Source organism: Ammospiza caudacuta, chromosome 17, assembly GCF_027887145.1.
Source record: "Ammospiza caudacuta isolate bAmmCau1 chromosome 17, bAmmCau1.pri, whole genome shotgun sequence".
NCBI classification, from domain to species: domain Eukaryota; kingdom Metazoa; phylum Chordata; class Aves; order Passeriformes; family Passerellidae; genus Ammospiza; species Ammospiza caudacuta.
Window position 1 is genome coordinate 16,181,211 of NC_080609.1, and position 26,514 is coordinate 16,207,724.

General features: G+C 57.7%; 3 protein-coding genes across 3 annotated transcripts; 1 reads left to right on the plus strand and 2 right to left on the minus strand.

Annotated features, from left to right (window-relative positions):
- Window positions 1–4,483: 4,483 nt before the first annotated feature.
- MSRB1 (methionine sulfoxide reductase B1) lies at window positions 4,484–6,960 on the minus strand. Its single transcript, XM_058816152.1, has 4 exons — window positions 6,862–6,960; window positions 6,251–6,393; window positions 6,041–6,155; window positions 4,484–5,560 (listed from the first exon to the last, which is right to left on the minus strand). The coding sequence occupies exons 1-4, from the start codon at window positions 6,914–6,916 to the stop codon at window positions 5,535–5,537; spliced, it is 339 nt and encodes a 112-aa protein (XP_058672135.1). The 5' UTR covers window positions 6,917–6,960; the 3' UTR covers window positions 4,484–5,534.
- A 746-nt stretch (window positions 6,961–7,706) lies between these two features.
- Window positions 7,707–17,041, plus strand: LOC131565355 (testis-expressed protein 2-like). The gene is made up of 13 exons (XM_058816207.1): window positions 7,707–7,792; window positions 10,329–10,491; window positions 11,797–12,671; window positions 12,755–12,955; window positions 13,156–13,453; window positions 13,900–14,114; window positions 14,259–14,411; window positions 14,501–14,600; window positions 14,754–14,886; window positions 14,985–15,122; window positions 15,361–15,573; window positions 15,843–15,963; window positions 16,604–17,041. Exons 3-13 carry the CDS (start codon window positions 11,808–11,810, stop codon window positions 16,727–16,729), a joined length of 2,562 nt encoding a protein of 853 aa, XP_058672190.1. The 5' UTR covers window positions 7,707–7,792; window positions 10,329–10,491; window positions 11,797–11,807; the 3' UTR covers window positions 16,730–17,041.
- A 587-nt stretch (window positions 17,042–17,628) lies between these two features.
- Window positions 17,629–25,934, minus strand: RPL3L (ribosomal protein L3 like). The gene is made up of 10 exons (XM_058816104.1): window positions 25,826–25,934; window positions 24,660–24,852; window positions 23,326–23,494; window positions 22,106–22,241; window positions 21,206–21,392; window positions 20,353–20,513; window positions 19,690–19,791; window positions 19,508–19,603; window positions 18,872–18,991; window positions 17,629–17,739 (listed from the first exon to the last, which is right to left on the minus strand). The coding sequence occupies exons 1-10, from the start codon at window positions 25,826–25,828 to the stop codon at window positions 17,683–17,685; spliced, it is 1,224 nt and encodes a 407-aa protein (XP_058672087.1). The 5' UTR covers window positions 25,829–25,934; the 3' UTR covers window positions 17,629–17,682.
- Between the last annotated feature and the right edge of the window lie 580 nt (window positions 25,935–26,514).

Genomic DNA, 26,514 nt, shown 5'->3' on the forward strand with positions numbered 1-26,514 from the left:
GCCAGGCTGATGCTGGCACGGGGCTGGAGTGATGCTGGCACAGCCTGGAGCATTCTCTGTCACTGTTGAGTCAGGGATGGAAAGAAAAGTGAAAAAAACCCATTTAATAGAGAGTAACATGTCTCTTTATAATGCACCTCACTAAACTGAGACTTGATTAGCCTCAAAGTAAAAACTTCTCACACTGTTAGTGAATTATGAACAACACACTCTAAAAAATCATATCTATAAACGACAATCACAAAAAGACAGATAATAATTGGTTTCTTTCCTTTAAGGCCTGAGAAAAATTATCTCTCTTCTTTCTTCAGCTAAGCTGAGAAAATCCCCAGTCCTCCCTGGGGAGCCCCTCCAGGGCCGTGGGGTGCTGTGGTGGGCACGGCTCTCCAGGCACGGAATCATGGCATTGGTAAGGTCGGAAAGGAACTTTAAACTCATCGAGTCCAACCAGCAGCACCACCGTGGTCACAGCAAACTGAAACTCCTCCGGGACTGCTGGCTCCCCAGCCAGCTCCAGGGCTTTAAAATCTCTTCCACAGAAAAGTTTTCCTCTGATCCCACCTAGCAGCCTGTGCTGCCCTGTGCGGGCGGTGCTGAGCACAGGAAAACGCCTGGGACAGGCACTCCCCACCCGGGACAGGCATTCCCCACCCGGGACAGGTATTCCCCACCCGGGACAGGCATTCCCCACCTGGGACAGGCATTCCCCACCCGGGACAGGCATTCCCCACCCGGGACAGGTATTCCCCACCCGGGACAGGCATTCCCCACCCGGGACAGGCATTCCCCACCCGGGACAGGTATTCCCCACCCGGGACAGGCATTTTTGATTTTCCCACATCAAAAACGGAGCTGGCGATTCCAGGCGATGCTCACTTGGGAGCAGGAGATAGGAGCCCAAAGCAAGCGTCTGACTGATTAACAGCTAAACCCTCACTAATTGCCTTAAAAAGTCACATCTCGACAGCCAGGGAAGGGGGAAAAAAAAAGGATTAAAATTTTCCTCGGGCTAAACATTTTTGCGGCGTGCTCAGACTCGCTGTGGGTGTCCCCAGTCGTTATCTCCCTAATTAACGCACTTCACAAACCCCAAACAAATAAATTTCCCCACCTTGTGGCTCTGGGAGGTTTAAGCAGACCTGGGGAAGGGATCGGGCAGGGCCAGCCGGAGGGGGTTTGGGACAGGGTGAAGCTGTTATTGCTGGATAAACTGGAATAAATAAATCCTGGATTCTCTGCAGCTGGAGGTGCTGGGACAGCTGAGGTGATGGAGGCTCCTCTCCTCCTGCCAGCCCCAGGAAATCATGATGGGGTGGGATAATTTTTTAATTTCCATCCCTTTATTTCCCATATTTAACACAACACCTGCATATTCACAGCCTCCAAAAAAAAAAACCCAAATAAATCCCTTCGAAGCAAACTGGTGCCAAAGGCCACCAAAGGAATGGGAGCTGGCACAGCTTGGCATGATGACAAAGGACACCAAGGGATGGGAGGTGGCACAGCTTGGCATGAAGGCAATGTTTGCTGGGATGAGGGTGCCAGAGCATCCCAAACCAGGCTGTGCTCCTGTCCACAAGGATGTGTAACCCCCTAAAAGTGCTGCTTTGGGGTCCTGGCCTTTTGGAGCAGGAAAAAACGTGGATCAGAGGATAAATAAAATTAAATAAATAAAGAGAAGTGTAAAATAATAAATAAAATAAAGTAAAATAAATAATGAAAAAATAAAATAAATAATAAATAAAATAACTAAAATAAAAATAAAAATAAATTTATCTAATAAATGTATATTATATATTATATATTATATAATATATACTATATATTATATAAATATATATTATATATAATAAACGCATATCATATATAATAAATAATAAATATAAAAATAAGAAATAAAAATAAAATAAATAAAATAACTAATACATAAATAAAAACCTAAAATAAAAATAAAAATAATTATATATATTATATATTATATAATATATAATATATATTATATATTATATATTATATATTATATATTATATATTATATAATATATAATATATATTATATATTATATATTATATATTATATATTATATATTATATATTATATAATAAAAGTATATAATAAATAATAATAATATAAATAAAAATAAAATAAATTAAATAACTAATAAATAAATAAAAACCTAAAATAAAAAATAAAACTAATTCTATACATTTCATATTATATATTATATAATATATAATATTATATATATAATATAATATCTAATATATAATAAAAGTATATAATAAATAATAAAAATAATACATAAAAATAAAATCAATTAAATAACTAATAAAATAAAGATAAAATAAATTAATAAAGAAAATGGAATAAAATCACACAGATATGGAAGGAGCCATCCCCGCCATGCTGAGCAGCCGCTGGAATCAGGACTGAGCATTCCAGGGGTGCAGCAGGAGCAGCCAGGCACCGGCTCCGAGGAGCAGCGGTAATTGGAGCCTCCGAGCGCCTCCAGGTCGTTGCCTTTCCCTCGGATATCATTTCTGTGGGGCTTGTTGTCTTATTAGAGAATTAATCTGAATCTCTGGGCTCTGGATGCTGTGCTGGCGGCTGGAGCCGTCCCGGGAGGGTCAGGGGCAGGTCCCGTGCGGGGCATGCGGGAAAATCCGGCCAGACTCCAAAGGGAGGTCAGCTGGAGGCTACGGGCGAGGAAATGAGCGATTTCTGAAACAATCAGGGAAGTTTGTGTCGGCCTGGAGACGTAATTGAATTTGCGTCGTTAAAGCCGGGCCTGGGCGGCTGCGCCCGAGCAGGGAAAATCCTCTGGTTAAGGCGGAATTGTCATCAGTGGGGTAATGAAAGGAGGGGGAACGGCACAGGGAATGGCCGGGCCGGGAGTGAGGGGGGAAAAGAGGAATTCTGAGTGCCCCGGGGTCCGGGAGGGGTCACAGTGTGTGCCCAGGGCTGAGGGTGCTCGGGAGATGGGATAATGGGATAATGGGATGGGATGGGATAATGGGATAATGGGATAATGGGATGGGATACTGGGATGGGATGGGATAATGGGATAATGGGATGGAATGGGATACTGGGATGGATAGGATGGGATGATGGGATGGGATGGGATCCCTCCTGCAGGATTGCATCCTAAATCCTCAGCACCAGGCAGCCTGGAGCTCTCCACCCTCAGGACTTCAACATTCCTGCTAAAACCCCATCTCCAGGCAGATTTCCATGAAAACACCCCACTCCTATTTAAACCATCCCCGAGGGGGTGTTGGCTCCGGGGATATTTCCTTGTGGCTGCAGGGCTGGATGCAGGGATCCCACAGGAGCATCCTCCTCCCTCCCTTCCCTGCTGGAAGGGTTGGGAAAGGCACTGGCACCCTCCCGTGCCCGCATCCACAAACTGCAACGCAGCAATTTGGAATCCGGGCTGGATCTGCTGCGGGCAGGGCAGGGATGGAGCAATCCTGGCTAAATCCCCCTGGCACGGGCTACAGGAAAGGGATGGGATGGAGCAATTCCAGCTGGATCCCTGGCACAGCTGCCCACGATGGGGAGGGAGCTCTGCCATCCCCTCATGCCTGGCATTCCCAAGGTTTCCTCCCATTGCAGCACCCAAAAATCCCTTCCTGCCACCCTTCCAGGGCCCCCATGGATGCTACCTGACCTGGAGAATCCTGGAATGGTTTGGGTTGGTGGGACCTCAAAGCCCACCCAGTGCCACCCCTGCCATGGCAGGGACACCTCTCACTGTCCCTGGCTGCTCCCAGCCCTGTCCAGCCTGGCCTGGGCACTGCCAGGGATCCAGGGGCAGCCACAGCTTCTCTGGGCACCTGTGCCAGGGCCTGTCTGCCCTCCCAGGGAGCAATTCCCCCCTTAATGCCCTAAGACCCAAGGATTAATCAGTGAAAATGCACTTTGGACCTTCAGACTGGAAGATGGTGAATAATTAGAGCTGGAGGCTGCCCCGAGCTGAGGGCAATGGGGGCAGAGCTGGCACTGGCTCCTGAGCTCCAGAGGGGACTTCACCCCTTGGAGCAGGGAACTGGAGCCCAGCAAAGCCCAGCTCAAGCCTCCAGGGATCCAGGATCCAGCTCCAAGGGGTGAAGATCCCCTGTGACACCGAGGGTTGTGGCTTCCAGACCTGCAGAGATTGTGCAGGGAAGTTCTGGTGAGAAACTCAGCTCCCTGTGCCCAGAAAACCCTGACAGCCCAGGAAGGACCACGAACACCCTTGGAACAAGCTGAAACTGGCTTCATTTGGGGAAAAGTGCTAAGAGGAGTGAAATGAAACCTTCCCAGTGCAGCTTTGGCTCTGGGAATGCCCCAACCCCCTTTGCAATGGCAAACCTGGGGAATGGGAAGAGATTCCAGGTAAAAGCACACACCTCCACCCCCCCAGCCCTCAGCCAGGGAGCAGAGGAGCAGCCCAGGGCTTTGGGATGCCATTCCCAGCGTGTTCAACACCCCAACACAGTGAATCAGTGCTTTATTTCAGCATGGACAGGTCCAGCAGTGAGCTCCAGGGAATGAGCTGGGGTGGAAAACCTCCCCCGGTGCCCTCAGATCTGCGGGACTGAGGGAAAACACGGGGAGAGAAAAGGCCCCAAGGTGTCCCCAAGTGTGGGTGCAGCCCCCCAAACCCCAGGGGTCAGCAGCAGCCCCTTCCCTCATTAAAATCCTGGTGTATCCATTCCAGAGGAGGATCTGGCTCCTGGGACAGGCAGGAATGAGGCACTGGATTGAGGAGAATGAGCGTGGCAGCCCTTGGGAGCACCGAGGCAGCACAGCCACAATTCCCAGAGCCTGAGCAGTGCCAAGGGCAGCCCCTGGGCCCAGTTCCAGCTCCCTCCCACAGGGCAGGGCCAGCAGGACCCTGAGTGCCCCCGGGATGGATTGCACAGTGCTGAGTCAGGGGTAAGGCCAGGCCAGGGTCGAGGACAGCGCTGTGGAACCGTCCCTGCAGGGTGGGCAGGGGGAAACCCCTGGATGCTGCCAGTGGGACCATCAAACATCCCTGCCCCAGCACCCTGGCAGGGTTTATATGGGGCACTTCATAGCATGATCCCAGAATAGCTCCAGGGATTAACCCCGAGCCCGAGCCCAGCTAATCCTGCCTGAGTGCCTGGGAGTGCCAGCACAGCCTGTCTGGGCTGCAGCACAGCCTGCCTGCCTCTGGACACTGTCACAGCAAAGATCCAGGGCTCAGCACAGGCACAGCAGCTCCGGGGTGGAGCTGGAACAGCCCCAGGGGGAACCGGGCCAGGGAAACCAGGGGGGACTGTGAGAGGGAAACCAGGAGAGAACCTGGACAGGGAAACCAGCAGAGAACTGTGACAGAGAAATCAAGGGGAACTGCAACAGGGAAAACTGACAGGGAAATCAAGGGGAAACCGTGACCAGGAGATCAGGGGAAACTCGGACCAGGAGCTTCCTTGGGGTTGCTCCTGCTGTGGGTCCCTTGGCAGGTCAGTGCATCCCAGGAGTGGAGGCAGGATTAGCCCAGGGCAGTGGCAGGTTCAGCAGCTCACTTATTTCTCCTTCAGGTCAGTTTTACCTAAAAACAGGGGAGAAGCAATGAGGGCTCGTGTTTCTTCCTCCAGAACCAGCAGCCCTTTTTATTTGGGGATTTCTGTTACGCAACATTCCCACCACCACAGCCTGACCAGCAGGACAGCAGCTCATGGCTGTGCTGAGGCCTTTCCTCAACATTTTTTTCTTTGACAGCTTCCCCAGGGAATGCCCAGCAAACCCCTCAGCCCCTCAGTCCCAGCACAGAAGATCCCTGCCCTCACTTTGCACCCCCCAAAACTCAGCCACCCCCAAATCCGTGGAATCCCTGGGTGCTGGTGAGAGCCAGGAGCTCCAGCTGAGCTGGGGGAGCCTCAAGCTGAGCACAATGAGCCTGATTTATCCCAGGAGCAGCTCCCTGCCCTTATCAGCTTGGCCAGAGCCACCCTGCTGCAAGCAGTGCAGCACTCTCAGCGTGCCAGAAACAACTCCCTGGGCTGGGCAGGGGCCAAAGCCGCGCTGGTACCTTTGGGGACGAACTTCAGCGAGCTGCTGAATATTCAGAAGCGGGACTGGCCCCTCTTGGGGCCGTCGTTGAGGAACTCGTGGCCCAGCCCGTTGCCACACTTGCCGCAGGTCACCTGGGGGAGCAAAGGAGGGGTTGGCAGCAATCGGGGGCTCACGGAGAGCCAGCCCGGGGGTGTTTTGGTCACACCCGAGGGTTCGGGGTCCGCACCTTCAGTGCTCCCGGGCGCTCCTCGCGTTTGGCCACGCTGTCCTCCCGCAGGGTCTCGGTGAACGCCGGCCACGGCGACGAGTGCTCGTACTTGGCACGGCTGGAGAACAGCTCATGGCCACACTTGGCACACACGTAAATACCTGCGAGAGGGCACGGCAGGGACAGCGCGGGGTCAGCTCAGAGCGGGGACACGGGACACACAGCACTCACACGGGGCACTGCCAGCTGCGGCTGCCGGACCCCGGGACAGCCCCAGGGAACCCCCGGGGCACCCCCAGAGCCCTCCCAGGACACCCCCAGGGCAGCCCCAGGGAACCCCCAGGGCCAGGCAGGGGGTGGAGGGGCAGGACCCCCACTCCCCATAGGGGTTCCCGCAGGGCAGATCCCCACAAGGGACGGAACCCCCTATGGGGACCCCCGTCCCCATCGGGAGGATTCTCCCACCCCAACAAGGGCCGCAGAGAGGGGACCCCCGCCTGGATGCTCCGCAGAAGGAAACCCCCCAAAACCCCCCTCAAACCGCTCCCCCGTAGGGTTCCGCCTTGCCGGGTGACCCCCCCTGCCCGCCCCGCTGGGACCCCCCCGGAGCCCGCGGGGAGCCCCCTCACCCGGCTGGAAGTGGTCCTTGAACACCTCTCCCCCCAGGAAGGAGCAGAAGGACATGGCTGCGCCCGCTGCCCGTTCCGTTCCGTTCTGTTCCGTTCCGTTCCGCCGGCCCGGCCGCGCCCCCGCCACGCCCCCCCCGAACCACCCCCCCCGTCCCTCCCCTCCTCGTGCCGCCCCCGTGTCCCGCCCCTCTCGGTGCCACCCCCCCCCCCCCCCGTCCCGCCCCTCTCGGTGCCACCCCCCCCCCCGTCCCGCCTCTCTCGGTGCCACCCCCGTGTCCCTCCCATCCACCGGTCCCTCCCCGGTCCCTCTCCGGTCCCGCCCCTGCGGCCCCGCCCCGCCGCCCGCAGAGGGCGCTGCGGGCCCGGCGGTCCCGGGGCGGTCCCGGTACCGGGGGGACCCCGCTCCGAGCCCCCCGTTGATCCCCGGGAGCCCCGGCCCGGCCCAGCCCCCGCGCGGGCTCCCGGTGGCGGCGGCGGAGCGGGGGCAGCCCCGGCGGGGGCGCGGGGGGGCGCGGGGCGGAGCGCGGAGCCCGCTCGGGGCTGCGGATGCTCCGTCCGGCACCGCCGGTGGCAGCGGGGCGGGCGCCAGCCCGGCTCTGGGCGTCTGTAACGGGCAGCGCGACCGCGACGGAGCCGCCGGTACCGGCTCTTCAACGGCGGTACCGCCACCGGTACCGGCAGCGCTCCGGCCCTGCTATCCCGGCACCGGCATCAGTCCTTGGATCCCGGCACCGGGACCCACCGGCCTCACTGACACCGGCACCGGCTCTCCTTCCCCGGCACAAGGTCCGGTGTCCCCGGCACCGGGACTGACCCCTCGTTATCCTCCCCCGGCACTGGGACCACTCCGATTCCCCGGCATTGCTCGTCCTTCTCCTCCACGGGCACCGACCGGCCCTTCCCGGCTCCCCGGGCCCCCCGCCTGCCGCAGGTACCGGCGCTGCGGGGCCCGGGGCGGGCGGCGGGGCCGGGCAGCACCGGTTTGCCCAGCAGGGTTGGGGGCGGTGCGGACCGGGGGTCCCTCAGGCGCTCCCGGGCTCTGGGGATGGTGCGGGCACAGCAGAGACCCCCCTGTCCCGGGATGGGAGCGGGCACAGCACGGACCCCCCTGTCCCGGGAGCGCAGAGCGGGGCCCCCGGGGGATGCGGGGTCCGACCGGGGGATGCGGGCTCTGACCGGGCCCGTGGTGGGCGCGGGGATCCCCGCAGGAGGAGGAGGTGACAGCCCGGAGTGTGGCAAGGTGAGGGCTCTGAAGGTGAACCTGGGCAGGTTCCAAAGGGGCTGAGCTGCTGCAGCCTCCTTCTCCTTGCAGAGATCAGCAGCACAAATCCCTGCTCGGGGACTTTATCCACAACCTCTCACCGGGGTGAGTCCCCGGGTTTAGGCTCTGCTGGAAGCGGCGCCTTCCTTGGTGCAAGAGGAAGAAATTTTGGTGCTTTTTGGCCAAAACGCGGCTCTGGCTCCGCCGCCCCGGCCCTGCGGGGACGGATCCCCGCTCCCAAATGCAGCCGGGCGTTGCGGGACCCCGGCTGGGGCCGCTGCCCTGTCGGAATTAGGTCAGGCTTCATCCACCCCGGGCGGGCTGAGCTCCCGCCGCAGCCCCGGGATTGACGGCTCGGGGCAGGAGCGCGGGCAGGGGGAGGAAGGGGCTCCGCACGGCGGGGAACGGGAGCGGGGACCCGCAGCAACACCGGCACGGCACGGCACGGCACGGAGGGAGGGAGGGAGGGAGGGAGGGAGGGAGGGAGGAGGGGGATGCGCTGCTTTGAAAGCGCCTCCCGTAAGATCCACCGAGATCAGAGGAGCGGGATGTCAGGGAAAGCTCCAAATAGACTCCAAACAGGGCCCCGCACAGCCCAGCGCTGTGGATCTGCAGGCGCTGGAAGGAGCTGCAGCTGCCAGGAGCTCCCGGCAGCATCATGCATCGGGAAAGTGCTGCTCCCTGCAATTCCTGCGGCGAGGCTGTGCCGGAGGGAACGGGATGCATGTGGGGAGTGGCTGGATCCTGCCCCATGGCTCAGAGCCCCTGTGAGCTGCAGGGGCCACGCAGCTCAGGAAGAGGAATGGAAATTGGGAATGGCTGAGACACAGGAGTGAGGCAGAGCCCAGAGACAGGAAGGGCTCAGCTCCAGCCCTGGGATGCACAGGATGCTGGAGAGGCTTTGGCAGTGGCTCCTGGGGTTGGCAGGCTCTCAGCAGCAGCACAAAACCCACCCCAGTATCCACCAGTAAAACCCCTGAGAAGCAGCGATGTGATGTGTAGCTGGGGGCAGGGGATGGAGCTGGGATCCCACCCTGCCCGGCCCGCTGGCCACAGTTACATCTGAGCTTGCAGAATTCCCTCAGAGCCACCCCAATGCTCCCTGATCCTGGGATAATGCAGGGACAGCCGGCTCTGTCACGGTGCTTTGTGCAGATAATTGGAGAGGGATTTCCAGCTCCTTTGGCTGCGTGAGGAAAGCGCTGCTGTGGTGCCACTGCCGCCCTAATTAACCACAGAGGACTGAGGGAAGTTAATGAAGTTGATATTTCAATTAACTCCCTGATCCTACAAGCAGAGCAAACACCAGGCAGCCGGTGCCCACCCGGAGCTGCCACCCTGCCAGGCTGTGCCAGGCCACCTCTGCTGCCCTGGCCAAATCAGGGAATGTTCCAGGGGGACACACTCCAGGACTCCAGCCCAAGCTGGGCCACAGCTTGTCTCTGTCAGGTTGTGTCAGGCCCTGGATTTGAACCAAAGCTGGGAGCAAGGAGAGGAATTTTGGGGCTGGAATCCAGGGAGAGGCTCACTGATGGTCATGGCCTTGGTGTGTCCTCACACAGCGAGGGGGGACACTGTCATTGGGGGTCCTGTGTCCCTGCCCTGCACAGGTGTGACTGTCCTGGGCTGGGTGTCCCACTCAGCAGCCATCCCCCTCAGCCCCAGTCCTTCTCAGGGGTGTCCTGGAAGGGGTGGGATCACCCCTGAGAGCTCTTTGCTGGCACCTCCATCATCCCCACTGCCCTGTGCCCCCATGAACCCACCCCGCTGCCCCCATGACAACCCCTGCAAGGACCTTCATGTCCGATTTATCCTGCAGAGAGCACAAAGATCCCCCTGATCCTGCAGGGCTGCAGCGCGGGCACCCACACACTCGCTTCTGGGCATCCACACACTCACTTCTGGGCACCCCCACACTCAGTGCTGGCTCTCGGAGCCTGAGGCAGCAGCAGAGCCTCCCCCAGGGCTGCACCTGCCCCTGGGGTGCAGCCAGGACACCCAGCAGGGTCTGTCCTGCTGCCCACCCTCCCCAGAGGTGGCTGCAGCAGCAGCAGCAGCGTAGCCCCACCTGTACTCACCATCCCTGCCAGAGGAGAACTCCCATACAAACCCAGGCTATTATTATCTCTGTCTTCCACCGTGCTAATGGTCTCTCAGGAAACAGACTTCTCTTTTTTTTTCCTTTTTTTTTTTTTTTTTTTTTTAGCTTTGAAAACCCACGAGTGGTGGGAACGGAGAGCTGGGCACGGTGGAGTGAGCACCACAAGGAGCACCAAGGCCAGCACAGGGAGACACTGTCCCCTGACCTGGCAGGGACACACAACAGGGACCGGCCAGGACCCTCCAGGGACCAGCCCAGGGGCGTTCTGGTAGGAGCAGCCCGGGGTGTGGGCAGCACTGGGCATACTGGGCATACTGGGAGTGGCTGTGATGGGCCCATGAGAACCCTGCATGGTGAGGGGCAGGGACTGCAGTGCTGGGTGGGAGGGGGACAGGGCCCTGCAGGGTCAGGGGAGCGATCCCTTGGAACCACACACAGAATGCTTTGGGCTGGAAAGGACCTTAAAGGGAAGGGACCTTAAAGACCCCCCCCTGCCATGGACAGGGGCAGCTTCCCTAGAGCAGGGTCCCTCTCAGGCCCAGCCCCACTGCTCATTTGCCCTGCTCACTCCTCCTTTGGCTGTTTTGGTGCCTTGCCAACGGTGCCAGCAGTGCCACCAGCACCAGCCAGGCTCTGCCAGGGGCTGGGACAATCACCCATGGATGATCCGGGGTTAACAAGTGGCTCCTGCAAAGGAGAAGCAAAGCAAGAGCTGAGATTATATAAAGGGGGCTGGAGGCAGCTGCGGCACAGGCTGTGATTAATTCCTGGCACCGAGGAGCTCTGAAGATCCAGGGTGGTGCGATGGGAGGATGAGGCAGCCCCAGGGTCCCTGGGATGCATTCCTGCTGCTGCTGCAGGGCTGCTGTGAGGGGAGGGGGACAGGGAGGGGCTGAGCACTCCAGGGACCCGCTGGGGGCTGACTCAGCACCGCGGGGCCCTCAGAGCCCGTCCTGCAGATCCCTTCTCCCTCCCAAAATCACGGAGGGGACACGGCTCAGGGCAGGCCAGCCCATGGAGAGCAGCAGTGAGGGGTGGTGGGGACAGGACAGCATTCCCTGAGGCCATGGACACCCTCAGGACAATGGAAACTTGGTGTTAGAAAAACTTTTGTCCTCTGCATCCCCAGTGAAGGCAGAGATTGCTGACTGGGCACTGGGGCCGCAGCTTGGGCCGGCTCCAGTTTGGATCCATGCAGTGCTCGAAGCTGGGGCCAAACCATGAACGTTCAGAGGAGTCAGGGAGTCCTGCCCGCTGGCCTGGCAGCCCTGGGCTGGCGCTGGGAGCAGGGGAATATCCTGGTGTGGAAAATCCCCCTGTTTGGCTGCAGCCTGGCTGGCAGCTCTGGGCTCTCTCAGCCCCGTGGATAATTGCCTGGCTGGGGTTTATCCTCCTCGGACAAGCAGGTTCTCACACGCAGCCATGGGGGGAACAGGCTGGCAGCGCCCAGGCCGGTGTGAGGGTCCGGGGGATGCAGGAGCAGGGCAGGGATGGATGTTCTGTGCCCCGCGGTGACACGGAGGTGACACGGAGCCCTTCCAGCTCTGACAGCCGCTCCCCTGCCCCCCGGCAGTGCCGCCGGCGATGCGAGCCATGGCAGACCCGGCTGCGGTGGCAGCAGAGGCCTCTCCAGCCCTGGCACCGAGCCCGGGCTCCCCTCGGCGCGGGGACGTGGAGGCACCGACGCCGCACGCCCGGGAGGACGGGGGCGGCCGGGATGGCTGCGGGCTCCTTCCCTCGGCAGACGGGGACACGAAGCGTCCCCCCTCGCCCCAGCCCGCGGGGATGCTCCTGGCCGAGCTCCCGCGGGCCCCCCAGCCCCGGCTGAGCCCGGCCCGGTCTCGCACGGCTCCGCCGTCGCCCAGCGTGTCACCGTCCGAGAGCCGAGCCGCGCTGCTCCGGCTGCGCGACGCCAGGCTGGAGGACACGAGGCGGCGGCTGTCGGAGGCCGTGCAGGAGCCCCTGAGCCGCCTGAGCCGCCTGATGGCCGAGGAGAGCGGGCCCAGGGAGCCGGGGGGCAGCCCCGGGGGCGGCCGCGGGGCCGGGGGCCGCCGCCTGCGGGACTGGACGCCCTGGGAGCCCACGCAGAACTGCCGCTACGAGATCTGCTCCTACGGGGACGTGATCCAGGTGGTGGAGGTGGCACAGAGGGACGCGGAGCCTCCGCCGGTCCCAGCGGCCGAGGAGGCCCCGGCGGCGGCGCGGCCTGGGGGCTCCGTGCCGGGCAGGGCCCTCGGCGGCATCGCCCTGCTCGCCTACGGGTACCTGGTGCTGCCGCTGCCGCCCTACGCCGCCGGGCTCGGCCTGGGGCTGCTCTGCGGGCTGCTGCTGGGCTTCCTCGCCATCCTCCTCCTCGTGCCCAGGGCTCCGCCGGCCGCTCGGGGACCCTGGGGCCGCCTGCGCCCCAAGCTGCTGCCGGGGGAGCCGCGGGAAGCGCCGCACCTGCGGGTAGGAGCGGGTGCTCCGGGATGGGGGCTGGAGGTGTCCCTGGTGAGGAGGGGAACAGCCGGCTCCCTCTCCCCGTTCTGCAGGGCTGGATGAACCAGCTGCACGCGTACGACCCCGAGCTCTTCCACCCGTCGCTCACGCACTCGGTGCTCGCCGTGCTGGACGGGGCCACCCTCAAGCTGTCCTACCCCAAGAGCAACATCCCGCGCCGAGCCACCTTCGAGGAGGAGATCCTGGACGCCGTGTTCGTCAGCCACCGCTGCTACGACCTGACGGACGCCAAGGTGAGCCCGGGGGTCCCCAGGAGCCCCCTTCCCACGGGGACCCCCCAGCCTGGCCCGGGCTCACCCCGCTCTCGGTGCCCCCCAGCCTGGCTCACCCCGCTCTCGGTGCCCCCCAGCCTGGCTCACCCCGCTCTCGGTGCCGCATGTGTTCCTGTGCCCCTCCAACGTGGTTTGGGCTCACCCCGCTCTCGGTGCCGCAGGTGTTCCTGTGCCCCCCCAGCCTGGCCCGAAAGCGGACGTGGAACAAGAAATACCCCATCTGCGTGCTGCTGCCCGAGGCGGCCGAGGCAGGGGGCAGCGAGGAGCAGCGGGACACGGAGCCGCAGGGGGACGAGGGCAGCAGGAAGGTGCCGCTGGCCGGGCAGGACAGCCCGGGGGACAGCAGGGACAGGTGCCTGTACCTGTTTGGGAGGACGGGGCGGGAGAAGGAGGAGTGGTACCAGCACCTCGTGCAAGCCTCCCGTGGGACAGCCAGCGGCCACGGTGACACCAGGGCAGGTGAGGGGCAGCCACCAGGGCTGAGCCAGGAGCACAATGCCTTGGTGGGCAGCCGGGAGTGTGGAGGGATGGGGAGGAGCCCAAAGTGGAACCAGGAGGGTTCAGGTGGTCAGCACAGGGTGGGTGGCATGTCACTGGTGTCATGGACAGGCGTCATGTCACCCCTGATGCCATCCTGACCGAACAGTCTGGATATTAGTGAATATTGGATATTAGTGAATGTTGGGTATTAGTGAATGTTGGGTATTGGGAACATTTCTTTCACTGAAAGGGCTGTCCAGGCCTGGGGCAGGGGTGGAGTGCCCATCCCTGGAGGGAGTTAAAGCCATGTGGATGTAGCACTTGGGGACACTGGGTTGGTGCTGGCCTGGCTGGTGCTGGGGAGTGGATTGATGACATTAGAGGGGTTTTCCAAGCTCAGTGATTCTGTGATTCCACCTCCCCAGGCACAGGATGGGCCCCACAGAGCAGCGGCAGCAGCAGCAGAGGCAGCACTGAGGACATCCCATCCACAGATCCCTCCAGGGATGTGTCAGGGAGCACTGAGGAGATTTACCTGGACTACAGCACCTACATGGCCCGATTTGTGCCAGCACAGGGGGCAGCCAGCCCGGAGAGGAGCCCCTCTCATGGAGCTCTGGGCAGCCCCACGCCCACAAAGGTGAGAGGGACAAACCCAGCCCTGGGAGCGGGCTGGAGGCTGATGGAGCCACGCTTCCAGTGTGTGGTTTGTTTGAGCAGCCAAGCCCTGGGGCAGGGAGCACAGACAGCAGGTCCCACTGCTCACAGAGCCACCTCTCTGCAGGGGCTGGTGGCTGCTGTCCCCTCCCAGGAGGACACGGCCAGCATGGCCTGGATGAACGCCCTGGTGGGACGCATCTTCTGGGACTTCCTGAGGGAGCAGTACTGGGCAGAGCAGGTGTCCAACAAGATCCAGAAGAAGCTGAGCAAGATCAAGGTGAGAGGCAGGAGCATCACTCAGGGAGCCCTGCTCCCAAGGTCCCACGGTGAGTGGTGACTGTCCCCATGGGGGATTCCCTCCATCAGCTCCCGTATTTCATGAACGAGCTGACGCTGACAGAGCTGGACATGGGCACATCCATCCCCTCAGTGCTCAGTGCCTCCAGCCCCACCATCAATGAGCGAGGTAAGAGCCCCACAGAGGCACGGGGACCCCAGTGCTGCCTCCAGGATGGCTTTGCAGAGCTGCCAGCCCAGAGCTGGGAGGGCTTGGCAGTGCACAAGCAGCTCTGACCCCTGTGGTGCTGACCCAATCTCACCCTGTCCCTCTCCCTGGCAGGGCTCTGGGTGGACTTGGAGGTCACCTACAGCGGCTCCTTGCAGATGACACTGGAGACAAAGATGAACCTCAGCAAGCTGGGGAAGGAGAGCTCTGCAGAGGAGAGCGGCCCTGCAGAGGCAGGCAGAGAGGGGTAAGGAACCTGCCCGTGGGTGGGCTCACCCTGCTCCTCCTGCCCCGGCGAGGTGAGGCCGCTGTCCCCAAGCTGGCTGTGACCTCCTGGGCTGGCAGGGCCCGGCCACGGCTGATCCTGCTGGCAGACAGCGACGCCGAGTCCTCCAGCGCCGGCTCCTCCGACGAGGACGATGCCGCCGGTGCAGAGCCCGTGGGAGCCCCGGGGGAGCGGCTGCCCCCGCCCGGCACCGAGGGGTACGGGGGTGCTGGGGGTCTGTCTGTGCCACGGGGGGCTCAGGGAGGGGATGGGGATGCACAGTGCCACAGCAGCACAGGGGCATGGGGATGGTGTCCATGGCAGGACACACACAGCACAGTGTGGCAGCTTCCAAAGGGGACTCTGTCCCCGTCCTCTGTCCCCCTCTGTGCTGTGGCAGAGGGCTGGGGGACCCCCAAACCCAGCAGGGCTGAGCTGGGGCCCCCCTTGCTTTAGGCACGTCAGTGGGAACAGCACGAGCAGGAGGATCCTGCGCTTCGTGGATAAGATCGCCAAGTCCAAGTACTTCCAGAAGGCCACGGAGAACGAGTTCATCAAGAAGAAGATGGAGGAGGTGTCCAACACGCCGCTGTTGCTGACGGTGGAGGTGCAGGAGCTGGCAGGAACCCTGGCCGTGAACATCCCCCCGCCACCCACCGACCGTGTCTGGTACCAGCTCTCCTTCCCCTCATCACATCCCGCTGCCAGAGCCCCTTGCTCCCTGCAAGGAGCCATCCCAGGGCTTTGGGCTCATCTTGGCACCAACAACCCAAAGCTGCTCCCCAAAGGGGCTCACAGAGCTCATTCCTCTGGGTCTGCACCCAGGCCAGCACAGATCTGGGCACCCTGAGCTGTCACCTCCTCCCTAAACCCAGCAGTGGCTGTGCCACACCTGTGATGCAGGTGATGCTTTCTGCCTGTTTGCTCTCCCCTCACAGGTACAGCTTCCGAGTGCCCCCGCAGCTGGAGCTGAGGGTGCGCCCCAAGCTGGGCGAGCGGGAGGTGACATTCCTGCATGTCACTGAGTGGATCGAGAAGAAGCTGAAGCACGAGTTCCAGGTGCCTGGGCTGCTGCTCAGGGCCTCAGCAAGCCCTGCTGAGCCTTGGGCATTGCTGCCATCGGGGAGAGGCAGCCTCAGTTTGGGCTAGTTGTTTCTGCAAAAAGCCAGCACTGGTCTGGTCTGGCCAGCTTGGAGCAGTGACAACACAGAACCCAAAGAACGAGTTCAAGGGCTGAGGAAAAGTGATTTCCTCCCATCATTTGCAGCCCTGCCCCAAGCAGGGAGGGTTCAGCCCCAGAAGAGCTGAATTCACCTGTCCATTCTGGTTTGGGGATGTTTGGGAGATTTGCCTTCCCAAGGGTTTGTGTTCGGCCTCTCAGCTCTGCTCTAAAAGCAGAAATATCCCCACAGATATTTAAGGCCCCCCAAAAGCCACCCATCTGGATGGTTTCCAAATGCTGGTCCCTCCCCTCTGCTGTGGCCACCCCTGCAGCCATTGAGGTGGCCAGACAAAGACAAACTATCCCTGCTTGTCCCCACCCTGATACCCAGAGCTGGGACCCTCCTGGGGCTGCTGCTGTGGGATGGGAGCCCAGAACCTCCAGTTTATCCCCACGTGGCTCCTGCCAAGCCACCTCCAGGAGTGTCCCCGTGCTGCTCAAACCCACTGATTTGTTACTCTGAATTCCTCTTTGTAGAAAATCCTGGTGATGCCAAACATGGACGATCTCATCATGCCCATCATGCGCTCTGGCCTGGATCCTTGGCCCCCCAGCCCGGGACCGCCCCAGGATCCACCATCCACGGGGGACAGGAGGCTCTGAAGCACAACCCAGGGGCAGGGACACTGCCCAGAGCTCAGGGACCTCGCTGGGACACGGGACAGCCAGGCCTGGCCACTGCCTGCAGCCAGGGCTGTGCCTGGATTCATCCTCACGCTCTGCTTGTGCAGATGAGCCCCCTCAGACCCTGCAAGCACACGTTCAGGGCACAGCCAGGCTGCTGGAGACCCAGGGATTCCACGGCCACGCTCCAGGACTCCTGGTCAAGCAGGCAGCTCGGGGCAGGGGAGGGCTGGGCTTCCCACTGTCTGCTTCCAAAGAGGGTGCAGGACACCTGGATCACGGCACTGAAGGAGTTGGGATCATTGCTGATCCAGAATTCCCAGCTCTGGGGCATGCCCCCTCCCCACAGGCAGCTGGGCTGCAAGGACAGCACGGGTGGGAAAGGCTCCCAGGTGAATAAATCCATCTCTGCCCAGCCCTGCCTGGCAGCCCTCTTGTTGTGCACAATTCCCACCTCTGCCAGGGTCCCAGCCACGATCAGGGGGCTTTGAGCAGGAGAAGCCCCCAGGTTGCACCTTCAGCTTGGCAAAAGCAGTGCTGGAGGTGTGTGGGAGAGGCAGGAGGGGACAGGGAACCTGGGCAGAGCCAGGCCATGGGCTGGCCCAGTATTCTCAGTGGAAACTGGGGCAGAAGTGCTGGAATGTGCTCTGCTCTCTGCTGGATGAGATGGGGGAGACTTTGTGGTGATTTGGGTGAGAGGGAAAAATTCACTGGGAGGACAGGAAAGGGAGGATCCAGAGGGCAGACCTGGCACTTGGCTGTCCCAGTTAGTCCCCATCCATGTGGGCCAGTCCCAAATGCCACTTTTCCCATCCCCAGCTGCTGAGGAGCCTGAGAACAGGCAGGACACCCCTCCAGAAGGAGAGAGGAGCAGGCATGGCTTGGAGCCCCTTTATTGCAAATGCCCAGCAGGCAGCCTTGGATCTCTGTCCTCAGAGCTCTTCCTGCACACCTGGCTTCTCCTTCACCAAATGCTTCTTCTGGGGGCCCTGGAAGAGAGCAGAGAGGAGAGTTTGGATTTAGGGACACACACCTGGCTGCGTCTGGGCTGTGGTGACCAGAAAGGCAGCTCGGGCCAGCAGCTGAAAAATGGGATTATCCCACAGCAAATCAATCCTACGGGAGCAGGTGGCAGGAATTACTTATGTCCCTCAACTTCCAGACAAATGTGATGTTTTACCACAGAGTCCATGGGGCAAAATGGCAAAGAAAAGAGCTGCACCCAGGTCAGACCTCCTCCTGTCAGAGCAGCTCAGGGCTGGCAGTGACACAAGAGGCTCCTGACACGGAGCTGGAGGAAATCAGCTTAACCTCTAAAGAGCTCTGCAGAGGCAGTGCCTCACCAATCCCCCTGGCAGCACTAAGAAGGCTTAGCCAGCTTCACATGGCATTTCTGGCTGACAGGCCACAGCCAGACCCAGTTTACATCTGCGTGGGACACAGACACTTGTTTCTTTCCCTTCTCCCTCTCCTGGTTTACTCAGTGCTTCCTCCGCTTCAGACTCAGACTCACCCCAGCCTGGTGAAGGCTGCAAAACTATTCAGGAAACTGCTGTGTTTGGATTATTTAATTATATTATTTTTTTGCCCTGGATTTAAGAAAAATACACTGCTTGGCCTTCTTGAAAGCTTCTGACAAAAGCACCATGAATCTGCATCTGAATTTGACCCAAACTTTTTTTTCCTATGAGAACATTAAAGCTATAAATCATTCCAAACAAATCAAAGCAGTGCACAATTCTGAGTGAAAGGCACCATATGGCCAAGACAGTGCCTGCCAAGTTAACTGCTTGTTTAAAACTTCCCATGGTGAATGTGAACTGGTTGCCCATATGGTCTTTTATTTGCTGGTTGAGTTGTCTTGGATCACTCACACAACCATCCTGTTCTTCCTCAGCATCATTTCTGCTGTGTGAACGGAATTCATGGCTGCCTTTAGGCAAGAGAGCCTCAAACATTCACTTGGCTGTTGTTGTGTTGATGAACACAACACAGAATCATGGAATCATAGAATCCTGGGATGGTTTGGGTTGGAAGGGACACAAAACTCATCCAGTTCCACCTCCCTGCCCATGGAAGATGCTTGGTTGGAGTCAGACAGTGGCAGCCTGAGGAACTCACCATGAAAGCTCTCTTCTCCTGAGCTGTCTGGAAGCGGCCATGGCCGAATTTGGAAGTGGTGTCGATGAATTTGAGCTCGATGGCTTCGTGGGCCCGGCGGCTCGTGTGCACCAGCAGGGACTGGGAAAGAACAGCCACAACAGCAGGGGAAGTGTCACAGAACAGCTGGTCTCATGGAAGCAGGGCTGGAATATCCTCTAAAACATCCCCTCAAAAATCTGTGTTCTCACAGTGACACCCTGGGACTCAGATGGGAGAGAGCTTGCAGAGCTGCTCTTTGCTCAGCATTGCACAGAATCAGCCAGGCTGGAAAAACCTCTGAGATCACCAAGTCCAACCTATGACCTGACCTTGTCACCCAGACCATGGCACTGAGTGCCACATCCATTCTGTCCTTAAACACCAGGGACTCCACTACCCCATCCCTGGGCAGCCCATTCCAGTGCCCACTCACCTTGCTGTGACAACCCAAGGTTTCATTTCTGAAATGAACCACAGCCCTCAGAGCTCTCCAGCTCCATCCACCTGCTGACACTGCACCAAGGACCTGCCCAGTGTCCCTGCCCAGCACTTGGAGGGTTCTCCATGTGGGGAATGTGCTCCTGGGGAGCTGCAGCCCATGCCAGGTGCTCTCACCTTGCGCAGGGTGAGCACGCGCTTCCTGGTGCCCACCACGCAGCCCTTCAGCATGAGGAAATCGTTGTTGACCTCCCCGTAGTGAGGGAAACCACCCTGTGGGGAGAGCAGAGGGGTGGGTGGGCAGGAGAGCTGGCTGGGAGGGTCAGGGGGGCACGGCCCTGTCACCCCTCAGCCCTCACCATGGGCGTGATGGTCTTCTCGGTGATGTCGTAGTGCGTCGAGGCGTTGTTCCTCACCACTTTGCCATCCTCCACGTGGATCCCGTGGCCAATGCGGTAAATCTGGGAACACACAGGCAGTGGGGATGGAGGGTCTCCTGCCCCTTGCTGAGGAGCTTCACAGGGTGCCAGAATCTCCCACAGAACCATGTGGTTTTTGTTGTCATTATATTGCAGAAGCTCTATTATCACTACATTGCAAGGGTTCCATATTGCTAGAGTTTCATACTCCTTGATGTTTCTTGCAGGCAGCTCCTCCAGGCACTGACCCTACCTTGTCCTCACAGGAACCAACTGACTCCAGTTCTCAGTTCCCCCTCAACCAACCAATCCACTATTTTATAACACTCTTCTTATTGGCTAGAGGTGTGGCCTGTTAACATCAGGCCTGCTCCTAATCTTTAATAATTGGTTCAGATGCAACTCTTTAGGGGATAAGATCACATCCTACACCACCTTCATTTACCCATACTGAATTCCCCTACAGGTTTTTGGCATGCCCTCAATCAGCAGGAAATCACCAGGAGGGACATGGAGGTGTCCAGGGGAACATCCGTGAGGATGCAGGGAGCTGAGGGCAGCGTGGGGAGGAGGGTGTGACAGGATGGAGCCCCCTGGCCATACCTTCTTGTTGATTTCGGTGCGGTGGTGGTAGCCCTTCTGGCCGGCCCGCGCGATGGAGTAGCCCACGCGGGCCGGGTGCCAGGCCCCGATGCAGGCCACCTTCCGCAGGCCCTTGTGCGTCTTCCTGGGCAGCTTCTTGGTGTGCCAGCGGCTGGTCACCCCTGGGGGCGTGGGGACAGTCAGCAGGGCCAGCAGGGAGGGCTGGGGCTGGGAAGGACAGTCCTGTGGCTCCCCTGAGGGACAGTCCCTGAGGGACAGTCCCATGGCTCTCTTGAGGAACAGTCCCATGGCTCTCCTGCAGTTATCAGAGGAGGCCGTGTTGGGAGGAGATCAGGAGCTATTCTCACCTTCCAGGGCTCTGATCAGACCTGGAGGTCCCACGTACACACCCAGGGATGCCCACACCTCTGCACATGTGGGGTTTGTGAAATTCACACCATCACAGAATGGTTTGGATTGGAAGGGACCGTAAAGACCATCCAGTTCCAACCCGTGCCATGGGCAGGGACACCTCCCATTAGACCTGGTTGCTCTATGCACTGACAGTGCCTCAGAGCCTCCTGGGAGGAGGCCTTCACTGGCCTTAATCTCAGGGGAAATCCTTCCAACAGAGATTACCTTGTCAACTCCTCTGTATCTACACCAGAGGTGCCCCTGTTGAATTTTTCCCTTGCTGAAATTAAGGAAGCCGAGCCCTGCCACACCAGAACTGGATGTCATGCTTTAGATGCTGAGGCTTTTTGCTACTCCCTCTACAGAAAGCGAGGGGTTCTCAGCATGGTTAACACTCCCCTACCCCAAAAGCAGCTGCTGGGCAGAGCCCTGTGAGGAGCACAGCCCCAGAGCCCTGTACCTTTCATGCCGTGGCCCTTGGTCACGCCGATGACATCGATCATCTCGTTCTGGCTGAAGACACTGTGCACAGAGATCTGCTTCTCCAGCCTCTCCCGCACCCAGTCCACCTTCTCAGCCACCGTGCCCCCGTTCAGCTGGATCTCCATGATGTGGGCCTTCTTCTGCCTCAGGGGGAGCAGCCTCATCTGCAGCACACCACGCTTTAGGGTGGATCCTCGCCCCACAGACAGGAGGGTGCAGCAGGGATGGGTCCCTCACAATTTGTGAGGGGCACAGGGGTGAGTAGGGCCACTGCTTCACCTCTCTGCCACAGCCACCCCCTTTCATAGCAGCCCCGGGTCAGCAGCTCTTTATAGCTGGGATTTTATGGAGCCAACTCCTTGTCCTTGAGCCCAGAGACCCCGTCTGGCCTTGAGCCAGCTAAGCTCTCCCCCAGACCCCAAAGCAGCCCTTAACTCCAGGGATCAGCATTAAAATGGCTCTGTGTGTATCCAGGAATCAGCATTTGGCAAAACTGTGCCTGCCCGTGGGGTTATTTTTGCCCAAAACATTTGACACCAGTTGCTAATTTGAGGTGATCATGAGGTCCATTGCTGACACAGGACTCAGGACCTGCCCAGGCTCTGCCCTGCTCCTGCTCTCCTCCATGGGGTGCGTGGGCTCCCACTGGGGTGTGGGGGCTCCCCAGGGATCCCAAACCACAGCCCCCATGGCAGCCCTGGAGCAGAGGGCTGGGAGGGCTCTGGGAGCTGGAAAGGTCAGCCAGCACCTCCTATCCCCATCTCACACCCTCTCAGCCCCTCTGACCCCACCAAAACACCCCCTGATCCCATTTCCAGGCCCTTCAGAGCCGAGGAAGCCCCCAAGCCCCCTGCCCCTGCCAGGGGGAGGCTCTGACCTGTGTGTGCATAATGACACGGATGACCTTGCAGTACTTCTTCATGGCTGCAAAATCCTTCTCCAGCTGCCTTTTCCCAGCCTCATCCTGCCATTTCTTGCAGTACTTGGTGAACGCCTTCTTCTTGCTCTTGTGCCTAGGGACAGGAGTGGTTTAGCAGCCATCAGAGCTGATAAAGGGCTGGTGACACTGCAGAGAGGGGACAGGTCACCCTGGCTGTCACCTCCTCAGTGGCACAAGGAACCTGTGGATACCTGAGCCTCACCCGACTGTCAGGACCTTGAGGTGGGAAGAGGGAGGTGGATAATGAGCCCTGAAAAGGGCTCCTGCAATGGTAATTCAAGCCTTTCTGCATGAGGAATGCAGTTCTCTCCCACTGACTGACTCAGCACCGTCAGAACAGGCGCAAAATCCGAGGCAGGAGAAAGCAGGGACAGAGCCTTGGGGTGGGTGCGTCCCCATGGCACTTACAGGGGATTCCTGCAGCCAGGAAATCACTTCACTGCTACCTGTGGGTACCTGAGCCTCACCTGCCTGCCAAGGGCTCGGTGGGAAGAGGGATGAGCATGAAAAGGGCTGACAGGAGCAAACAGGGATCAGTGTGAGGGTGGGTCTCCATGGCGCTGTGACAGGAGACACAATTCCCACAGCCAGGAAATTCGTGTTCCCACTTCCGTCTCTGCTGAGGGGTGTTGATATTTATAGGGGTCAGGGGCCACATTCTGCATCAATTTTCCCCCTGGCAAATCTGGTTTCAGTCCAGATCAAGGATTCCGTTTAACTGGGGAGCCAAGGAGCTACACGAGGGAAAAGGAACCTGCCACACGATATTGTGGAGAGAGCTAACTTGGTTCAGCTCTTAGAATAAATTTACATATGCAAACGCTGCTCCCCAGCACCGGGCTGTCTGCAGTGTATCCCTGTGCATGACTAAACAGGCCTCAGGCTCACTCCTCGGGATCTGAACTGTCTGGGCATCCTGGAGAGCCTGTGGGATTCCTGCCAGGGATCCCTCACCAGCAGCCCCACAGGAAAGCCCCACTCTGGGGATCCCAGGAGGTTGGAAAAGCCCTCCCAGATCATCCAGTCTGACCTGTGGCTGATCCCCAGCTTGTCCCCCAGCCCAGGGCACTGAGTGCCACACCCAGGGGTGCCTTGGTCATCTCCACCACCTCCCTGGGCATTCCCAGTGTTTGGTGACCCTTTCTGGGAGCCCGTACCAGTTCTTGTAGAAGCGGCGGCGGCACTCATCGCTGATGTGCTCGGCAAAAACGGTCTTGAAATTCCTCAGGCCCTTGGGGGTCTCGATGTAGCCCACGACCCCCACCACCACCATCGGGGGCGTCTCAATGATGGTCACGGCCTCCACCTCCTCCCGCTTGGACACCTCTGCAGGGCAGTAAAGGGAAGGGGTGCTGGGCATCCTCTGGGATCGCTCCCTGGAGGATTCCTGCTGTCACAGAGAGTGCTGGGGCGAGGTTGTGTTTGATCTCAGCCAGCCACAGCCTCCTCACATCCCAAACTCACCATCCCAGTGTGCACAGTTCCACACTCAGCCCATGCTGAGCTTTGACCATCAAGATGTGGACAGCCAGGATTTAACCCAGCGCTGTGGGCTCCACTGTCATGGACATATTTTATGAAAATTCCTTTTGCTAGGATTTTTTTCTCCTGAGAAGCTGAGAGGCGTCAGAAACGAAATGCAAGCAATAATTATCTACTGCTGTGGAATGCAACAGGTGCATCTGTGATTGGTCTCATGTGGTTGTTTCTAATTAATGGCCAATCACAGCCCAGCTGTATCGGACTGTCTAGTCAGTAACAAGATTTTATTATCATTCCGTTCATTTCTATTCCTTGCTAGCCTTCTGATGAAATCCTTTCTTCTATTCTTTTAGTATAGTTTTAATATATAATTTTCTTTTCATATAATGTATTATTATATTTTAATATAATATATTTAATATTTTAATATATTTTAATATATTAAAAATATAAAGTAATTTATTTTAATATATATGTAATATATTTTAAACATATTTAATATTTTAATATATTTTAATATAATATATGTAATAAAATAATAATATGGCCAGTCACAAGATTTTATTATCATTCCATTCCTTTCTTTCCTTGCTAGCCTTCTGATGAAATCCTTTCTTCTATTCTTTTAGTATAGTTTTAATATATAATTTTTTAAATGTAATATATAAGATATAAGATATAAGATAATTAAAATAATATAATATATTTTGTAGTTTAATATATTTTAATATATTAAAATAAATTAATATATTTTAATATATTTAACATTATAATATATTTTAATCGATTTTAATATAATATATATATCATAAAATAATAAATATATATAATATATATATATCATAAAATAATAAATCAGCCTTCTGAAACAGGGAGTCAAGATTCTCATCTCATCTCTCATCCTGGAACCCCTGTGAACACCATCACACTCCACTGCCCTTTCCATGAAGAGCCTTTCTTTTCCCAGGAGCCCATTCCCAGTTTCCCTCCCCCTGCAGCCCAGCCTTACTGAGGCCGGGCCGGTGCACCTCGCGCACGGTGTGGGTCATGCCAGCCTTGTAGCCCAGGAAAGCTGTCAGGTGCACTGGTTTGCTGGGGTCGTCCTTGGGCCAGGCCTTCACCTTGCCGCGGTGCCGGCGGCTGCGCTTGTGGGGCAGGAAGCCCAGGTGGCCGTGCCTGGGAGCCGAGAACTTGCGGTGGGACTGCGGAGGGGAACACAGAGGGAGCTGCGCACTCAGCTCAGGGAAATGGGGATAAGGGAAACATGGCAGAAACACGACAAAAACACAACAAAAATCCCCCCTTTCAGATTGGAATGGCACGGAGGTTCTGGGCTCTTCACTGCGTCCCAACAGGACAGGGGTTTGTTCAAGCTTCTGTCACGTACATGGAAAATGACATAGAATATTGGAATGGTTTGGGTTGGAAGGGACCTCAAACCCATCCAGTGCCACCCCTGCCATGGCGGGGACACTTCCACTGTGCTCCAAGCCCCATCACTTGAACACTTCCAGGGATCCAGGGGCAGCCACAGCTGATCTGGGCGCCTGTGCCAGGGCCTGCCCACCTCACAGGGGAAGGATTTCTTCCTAACACCCTTTCTAAATCTACTCTCTGTCAGCAAATTTACTAAATTTCTGGACAAATGATGCCACCTAAATAAAAAAACTTAACATGAACTCCCTCCTCCAGCTTCTTCTGAAGGACATTGAAGGAGAAGTTCATTCTTTACTAGGTCTGTCCTTCTCTGCTCTTAATGATAACAATTTATTTTGTATCCTCTAGCACCAAAAAGGCCTGCTTGGAATTCCTGGGCTTCATGTTATCAAGGCAAATGGCACAAAACAAGCACAGCTAAGGATTGGGAAAACAGGGGAAAGGATGCCCAGAGGAACTGGCAACACGAACATGCACAGGTTCTACAGGCACCTTGAAAGCCAGGTGAGAAGAGATAAACACATAAACCTCAACCACAAGCAGCGGAGAGTTAGTCCTGCACCCACTGCATCTCCTTCCTAGCTCAGATCAGTGCCAACGCCCGGCTGTTCTTTCCACCAAGCTCCTTTTCCAGCCTGAGTGGAGCTCTGAGGATTCTGCCCCATTCCTGTGGCACCACCAGGAGCACAACCCAGCCCTGCTCGCCGACCCTCGCACACACAGCAGAGCTCTACCAACCATGGGACGTCTTCAGGCCAGGCAGCAGCAGAGAGAGGCTGTCAGGAGGTGCCTCCCCAGATTAATACTTGAGATGGGAATGGGTCTGAAGACACAAATTTAGCCGCTCACTTCACCCGCTGCGATATTCATTTCATTCCTGGCAGGTTGGACACGACAGTTGTGGTGTGGTAAAGGTCACTTGCTGCTGGCTCAGTTTACGCTGCTCCCTCCTGAACAACTCTGGTGTGAATGGCAGGAATTGGGGCAGTTTCCTGCATTAGGGACAGTTTCCAAAAGGGGCACCACACACCCAGAGCTGTGAACACCTGCACCAGGTACCCCCAGCACAGGCTGAGAGTCTGTCAGCCCAGGATTGTGAGCCTAGCTAGAAAAGAGATTGAGACAATGCATCTCCGAATCACAGAGCTGTTTGGATTGGAAGGGACCTTAAAAATCATCCAGTGCCAATTCCTGCCATGGGCAGGGACACCTTCCAGGGATGAGCCCCATTCACTCAAGCCGGGGTGTCCCTGTGTGCAGGACCCAATGGCAATGGCACCAGAGCCATGGGCAAGAACCGATCCCAGACAGTTCCACTGGACACGAGGCAGAACTTTATTCCTGTGCAGTGACCGAGCACAGATCCCACAGAGGGCGTGGAGCCTCCCACGCCGGGGATATCCCAAAGCCATCTGCTCCCAGCACTG

Bases quoted from the DNA above. Each gene is read 5' to 3' on its own strand.
- LOC131565355 (XM_058816207.1), top strand. From the start codon at position 11,808: ATGCGAGCCATGGCAGACCCGGCTGCGGTGGCAGCAGAGGCCTCTCCA. The intron at 12,672-12,754 runs GTAGGAGCGGGT...CCCGTTCTGCAG, and splicing joins GGGAAGCGCCGCACCTGCGG to GGCTGGATGAACCAGCTGCA. The intron at 15,964-16,603 runs GTGCCTGGGCTG...TCCTCTTTGTAG, and splicing joins AGCTGAAGCACGAGTTCCAG to AAAATCCTGGTGATGCCAAA.
- RPL3L (XM_058816104.1), bottom strand. The intron at 23,495-24,659 runs GTAAGGCTGGGC...ACTGCCCTGCAG, and splicing joins GGTGCACCGGCCCGGCCTCA to AGGTGTCCAAGCGGGAGGAG. The intron at 22,242-23,325 runs GTACGGGCTCCC...TCCTGTCCCTAG, and splicing joins CGCCGCTTCTACAAGAACTG to GCACAAGAGCAAGAAGAAGG.